The 5,912-nt window shown below is 48.7% G+C and overlaps 2 protein-coding genes across 4 annotated transcripts in view; both read left to right on the forward strand.

The window, feature by feature from the left end:
* Positions 1-5,197, forward strand: part of FANCD2 (FA complementation group D2) — a 49,932-nt gene extending 44,735 nt beyond the window's left edge. For all 3 annotated transcript variants that reach the window (XM_042799733.1, XM_042799734.1, XM_042799735.1), the window contains 5 exons: positions 15-89; positions 1,211-1,285; positions 4,253-4,399; positions 4,877-4,954; positions 5,080-5,197. In XM_042799733.1, the coding sequence (XP_042655667.1) occupies positions 15-89; positions 1,211-1,285; positions 4,253-4,399; positions 4,877-4,954; positions 5,080-5,148 (444 nt within the window). In that variant the 3' untranslated portion in view covers positions 5,149-5,197. The remainder of the gene's footprint in view (positions 1-14; positions 90-1,210; positions 1,286-4,252; positions 4,400-4,876; positions 4,955-5,079) is intronic.
* A 29-nt stretch (positions 5,198-5,226) lies between these two features.
* Positions 5,227-5,784, forward strand: BRK1 (BRICK1 subunit of SCAR/WAVE actin nucleating complex). Its single transcript, XM_032984244.2, has 3 exons — positions 5,227-5,393; positions 5,484-5,566; positions 5,642-5,784. Exons 1-3 carry the CDS (start codon positions 5,276-5,278, stop codon positions 5,666-5,668), a joined length of 228 nt encoding a protein of 75 aa, XP_032840135.2. The 5' UTR covers positions 5,227-5,275; the 3' UTR covers positions 5,669-5,784.
* The last annotated feature ends 128 nt before the right edge of the window (positions 5,785-5,912 follow it).

Consider the following 5,912-nt stretch of genomic DNA (forward strand, 5'->3'; position numbering starts at 1 on the left):
TCATTCTTTTATAGTATGGCCGTCTCTTTGTAGAAGCGTTTCTGAAGCTTGCCATGCCCCTCCTGGACTACAGCTTTAAAAAGCACAGGGTAAGCCTTTTGGAGACAAAACTATCTGGAACCGGTTGGGAAGCATGACTGATGCTTGCTTAGAAGGAGAGATTCCTGTCCGTGGTCACATGTTGGCATGACACTTGTGGCACTTCATGACAAACACATCTAATGTCTCCAGCTGTGATCTGCCCTGTTTATTTGCTTGTCCAGTGCTATCTCAGCAAACAGATCACTGTTTCCCAAGTTGCCATCACTATTCTGGTTGGATGGCTTCACTGTTAGCAAAAGGAAGCCCTTTCAACCTCCATCTCCTTCGAAAGTTATTACCACAAAGGTGTCACAGAGCAGGAGACTCACGTGAGCAGTCAGGTTGGTGAGAGCTTGTGGTCCACATGGACAGTGACATTGGTGTCTTTGCAGTAATTCTGGGAGCTTTGAGCAGGACAACATACGTGAGTGCAGATGGACAAGGCAACCCTGCTGCATGACAAGAACAGTTCACTTGCTCCCCCTGCTTTGTTGCAAGGCAGTCCAGCTTTGCCAGTGAGACTCATGCTTTGGCTTAGTCTTTCACAACCTGTCTCTCTAATAGATAACACATTTCTATTGCAAATATAACATCTGTTCTCATGGATGTTTGAGGGAATGAGGTTATCAAACAGATATCTAGTCACTGGCACTGGATGATAGAAAGTGCCAAATAATTTGCTCAATAGAGGGGATTGATACCTAGAGTTTGTGTTGGATGCATTTCAATTACCACGATCTAGCAGTGTGTTTTATACTTTTCCTCTAGCTCCCCTGTTTCAGAAGGCTGTACTCAAGGCAAGATGTGACAAGGTTGTCTTGATTTTAATTGCCCCACTTTCACTGATATGTGTTCATTCCAAACTCTGATTCAAAATCTGTTTCAGTTCAAAGTGCTTGGCCTTATGACATGTGGTCATACTTTTATTACCAGTTACTTGATTTAGATGCACAGTGCAAGTCTTCTATGGCTTCATCCTGTTCGTGTGATGTTTCCTGCATACATGCATCATATCTCTATCCCACAGCCCTTTGAAAGAATTGCTAGGACTAATACTGTTTCATTATTCTTGTTTCCCCTATGGAAATATCCTTTGAGAATCATTTGCTGGTCTACTTATTTATTGCAGGATGATGTGCAGAGTTTGCTAAAAACCTTGCAGCTGAGTACCAGACAACTTCATCACATGTGTGGCCATTCCAAGGTAAGATAAGTTCTTATTGCAGCACAAACTCCTGTCCTAAGAATGATTTATTTCCCTTCCACTGCTTTTCCAGAGCATAGGCAGGTTATACTTGCAGGCTTCCAACAGTTCCTGTACAAGCAAAAACTCTGAGAGGAGGAGAAATAGCCTTGGCCCAAAAGTTGAAGTATTTGATCTGAAAGTGGTTGACTTGGATGTCAGATGAGGTTAGCACACTCTTTTTTTAGGACAGAGGTTCTTGACGTTTTCAGTTGTTGTCATCTGTAAGATGGTATTTCTGAGGACACAAGCTAAGACCGTAAAGACTTTGCATATAAAGTATAGATGCCAGATGGATAATAGATAGGGGGGAGAAGCTCTGGCAAAGATCAACAGCCTTGCGAGTCCGAAGAATTGATAACAGGAGGTGAACAAGGGGAAAACCTTATCCAAAGTCCTCTTAAGGTGCCTTTTTGGCATTGTTGTATTGATACTAGGGAAGAGAGTAAAGGGAGGGGAGGAAGGAGGTAACACGCAACCAGTCTGCAAGTGTCTCTGTGGGAGATCTGGGGCAGGAAGGAAGGAGAGGATTAGCACCCTGCTTACAGTGTGGAGAGCCAGTGCTTGTCACAAGAGTGAATCACATGGAAGAAGGCAGTTAGAAAGTACTTCATGTGTGCTGCTTTGTTCCTGTTAGACTCCTAAGACGTTCAAGAACTCACGTCTGAGATGGGAACTTTGCCAGAGTAGCTAAGTGATTAGCATGGCTCCCCAAGCTAGATTTGCTACTGATTTAGTCCAGAGCTGGCATCAGGAGCATAAAAGCCCAGCTGGAGATCAGAACATGCCACTGCAGCTATCAGCATAGGGGAGCACTGGAAGCTGGCACAAACCCTGGAGATGCTAAAAAGTCCTTCTCATGTTTGAAAGTGAAATCCTCATGCCTGATTTAAAGTCACAATTCACCTTGTAAATAGGATAGCATCATTGCAGCTTGTTACGTCTTGTTTGTCTTTGCACTTGACTAGCATTTTCAAGCGCTGTGTCCCATGGTCCCCGTTAGCATATAACTGCAATTAGTGAACACCTGTGTTTTTCCACTGCTCTTGTATCTGTTGGAATCTGATTAGATCTCTGTGCCAAACTATTTTTGCAAGAATTAGAAGGCAGCAGCTGAATCTATGCAAGTACATGTATGCAATGAACGCTCCATACCTGTTTGAAGAGGAGCTGATACCAACATTTGTTAAACCAGTCTTGATTTCATTTTCATACAAAACTAGTAGATTCTCACTGACGTACCATGCAGTGTTACCTAAGATTTGCTACTCTCCCTCAATACAAGTGTCTTTAAAGAGCATCGCACAGCAGACAGCAGCAATCAGCTTCACCTATAACTTCCTAAGTATTTGTCATTTACTGTTCCACACCAAGCCCCTCTTCTGTTTACATATCTAATGCCTGACATAAGGACATCTTCTGGAGACAGATTTGTTGCAAATGCCAGGGTACTTTGTTGAGTCTCCAAACTGCCTGCAGACAGTTGAGCAGGTTCCAAGACCCAGGGAGAACTGTGATTGTTGATTGTGTCGTTCGCGAGGTTTTCCCTGATTTGATTCTGATGAGTGCTGATGATTGCTGAGTCCTGCCTGTTACACAGGCTAGAAAACAGATTGCTGTTGGTACTCAGTTACCCATTCCCCACTGGCAGAGCATGAAGCAATGCAGTGTCCCTCTTTCCAGGCATGTTGAACTCTTCCAGGAAATGAACCTGCTCTGATTTCAGAGTATAGCTAACTGAGTGTATCTTAATAAAGTTACAAAGTATTCTCATGAGAGAGGAAAATACATATGTACAAAATAATTGTTTATGGCTCTTGGCAAGTTGTCTGGTTTAGCAGTGACTCTCTTCTGTACTGCAGATCCATACCCAGCAGGAAGAGATGCTCACCTGCAGCTAAATCTCACACAATACCTGGCATAGCTGCCCTTCCTCAGCTGGTCTTTGCTTGCAGTGACTTCATCTGTTCCATCCTGTCCTAGTTTTCCAAAAGCCAGTGCTGCTTTGGTCTGGACAGGTTGGCTTTGGAGTTTATATAGTGCACACACATTCCACTTAGCTAGTGTAAAGGAATTGCATCAGACACTGAGCAAGAAAAGATTGTCATTGCGGTGGCTTATTCAACACCTTTCTCATTCTTTCTTCTCTGTGCTTGGGAATTCAGGAATTTCTTGACATGAAACTACCTGAAGCATTAGTTTGCAGCTTGTGGCTATCAGCAAGTGGCTATCTCCCTTCCTAGGTAGGTAGTTTTGGAGTCTGGCCACTTGTAGCGTTGCTTTTAGCTTTGGACTGGAACAGTGTGATTGTCCATCACTGACCTCCGTAGATAACTCTTCTATTTCACCAGCAATAGCTTGTATATGAGTCAGTCTTACCCAAGCTTTATTAGTTGCACACACCACCAGCAGCAATGCAGCTTCCAGACATTTGTGTGCAAGCAAGCTGTGGCTGCCATGAACAAGGTGGCAGCCATGCGAGATCTGTGCATGAAGATCTGTGCGTTGTTCTTGGAGAACACAGCAAGTGACACCAGTCTGTTGCTGAGATGACGGAGCAAAGGAAAAGCAGATTCCCAAAATAATTTCCCAAGGTTCATCATAATTCATCTGACTCGTGTAGTGGAGTTACTATCTTTTCTCTAAGCTGCATGAGAAAAGCTGAGGTTCCTTCTATTTTTGTCTAGAGTGGATGCGGCTGTTTGGATTATTGCAAGGGATCATTTTGCTGTCATAGACAAAATGCTTATCTGAGTTTTATTTTTTAACAAAAGCTATAAAAGAATTTGGCCAAGAAATTACATAATCTGGGCATGTTCTGTGGGGATTGTGTCCCATCCATCCCACCTGTATAACCGATGCATTTTTAAACAGCCAGAATACTCAGGCAAGAGTCAATCATAGTCATGTTTTATGCTTCACATTTAGATTCACCAAGATATTGGACTGACCAACCACGTGCCTTTGTTGAAGAAGTCACTGGAACAATTTGTATACCGAGTGAAGGCAATGCTGGCATTCAACCACTGTCAGGAGGCGTTCTGGGTGGGCGTCCTTAAAAATCGGGATCTTCAGGTGAGAATCACTGTCCTGCTCGGGTCAGTTAAAACCTGGGAAAGGACAATGCTCATCTTGCTCACACATCTGTAACTGCCCTTGTGTGCAGGTAGAGCCAAAAGGACAAATTCAGTGTGAGCATATTACAGTCATGTCTAGTGCAGCAGGAAGAAGTGTTTTATTTCAAAATTAAGGGCCTGCATCTCTGTGGGCTTCCTTGCAGTGAAGCTCTCACACTGAAGTGGTCAGTTTTTATTGTTTGTAATGATTGGGTATGGGGCATCCTTACTCTGCTTAGTGGCAAGAAGGGAAGAAGTAAAGGTCACTTGAACACCTCGTCACACACTCTTGTGAATGGCTTTAACGAAAGCCGATTCTGGCCATTTTCTTCTTCTCTCACTGTAGAAGCAGGACAGAAATGCTGCTTTCCTCCATTCCACCCTAACACGCTTTGGCCGTTTCGCACTCAGTACAGGTCTCTTGCATTCAACGTAGGGAGAAGAAATTTTGACTCAAGCCTCTGAAGAGAGGGACTCGGATGGGGAGGACTCCTCCACAGAAAGTCCGGCTGAGGTACTTTTTCACAGGCGACGCCGCCCGCTGCTTTGAGCGACTGTGTGGAAACGCTTGTTACATTGCACGGGTGGAGCGGGGAGGGAGAGGGGCAGCTTCGGCTCTGACGGCGGCGTTCCCCGCAGGAGCCGAGCGGCAGCGGCAGCGAGGAGGACGGCGCGGCCGGACCGGGCCCCTCTCCCGCCGCCCCGTGAGGGACGGGCCGCGGCGGGGGCGGGGGCCGGGGCGGCTCCGCCCGGCGGCGCGCGGGGGGGGGGGGGGCGGTGTGCGTAACCCCGCGCAGGCGCGGTGCGCGCCGGGACGGCGGCGGCGGGGGCGGCCATGTCGGTGCAGGAGGACCCGGTGCAGCGGGAGATCCACCAGGACTGGGCCAACCGCGAGTACATCGAGGTGATCACCAGCTCCATCAAGAAGATCGCGGATTTCCTCAACTCCTTCGGTGAGGGCGGGGGTGGCGGCGGCGGGGCGAGATGGCGGCGGGGCGGGGCGGGGCGGGCGCCTGCGGTGTCTCACTGCCGCCTCCCCGCAGACATGTCGTGCCGGTCGCGGCTGGCCACCCTGAACGAGAAGCTGACGGCGCTGGAGCGCAGGATCGAGTACATCGAGGCCCGGGTGAGCTGCGGGGCTCAGGCGGGGCGGGGCTCGGGCGGGCCCGGCCCTGGCTGAGGCCTCTCCTCTTCCCGGCAGGTCACCAAGGGCGAGACGCTGACATAGGCCCGGGGCGGCCCCGGGCCCCCCCGCCGGAGCACCGCCGCCCCACCGCCTGCTCGGGGGCTGCCGCCGCCACCGCCGCCTCTGCTTGTGTTGCCAATAAACCGCTGTGCTCCTGCCCTGCCTGCTCTCTGCCTGCCTGCCAGGGGCCGGGCCGTGGGCTGCCCGGCTCCCTGCCACCCTCTTGGATGTCCACAGCCTGCCGTTCCATTCGCCTGACCCACAGGGTTCAAGCCTGCATCCCTCC

Source organism: Tyto alba, unplaced genomic scaffold (assembly GCF_018691265.1).
Source record: "Tyto alba isolate M040663 unplaced genomic scaffold, T.alba_DEE_v4.0 Super-Scaffold_3, whole genome shotgun sequence".
NCBI lineage: Eukaryota > Metazoa > Chordata > Aves > Strigiformes > Tytonidae > Tyto > Tyto alba.

Coding starts and splice junctions, on each gene's coding strand:
- BRK1 (XM_032984244.2), top strand. CDS start 5,276: ATGTCGGTGCAGGAGGACCCGGTGCAGCGGGAGATCCACCAGGACTGG. Junction 5,394..5,483: donor GGATTTCCTCAACTCCTTCG/GTGAGGGCGGGG, acceptor GCCTCCCCGCAG/ACATGTCGTGCCGGTCGCGG. Junction 5,567..5,641: donor TCGAGTACATCGAGGCCCGG/GTGAGCTGCGGG, acceptor TCTTCCCGGCAG/GTCACCAAGGGCGAGACGCT.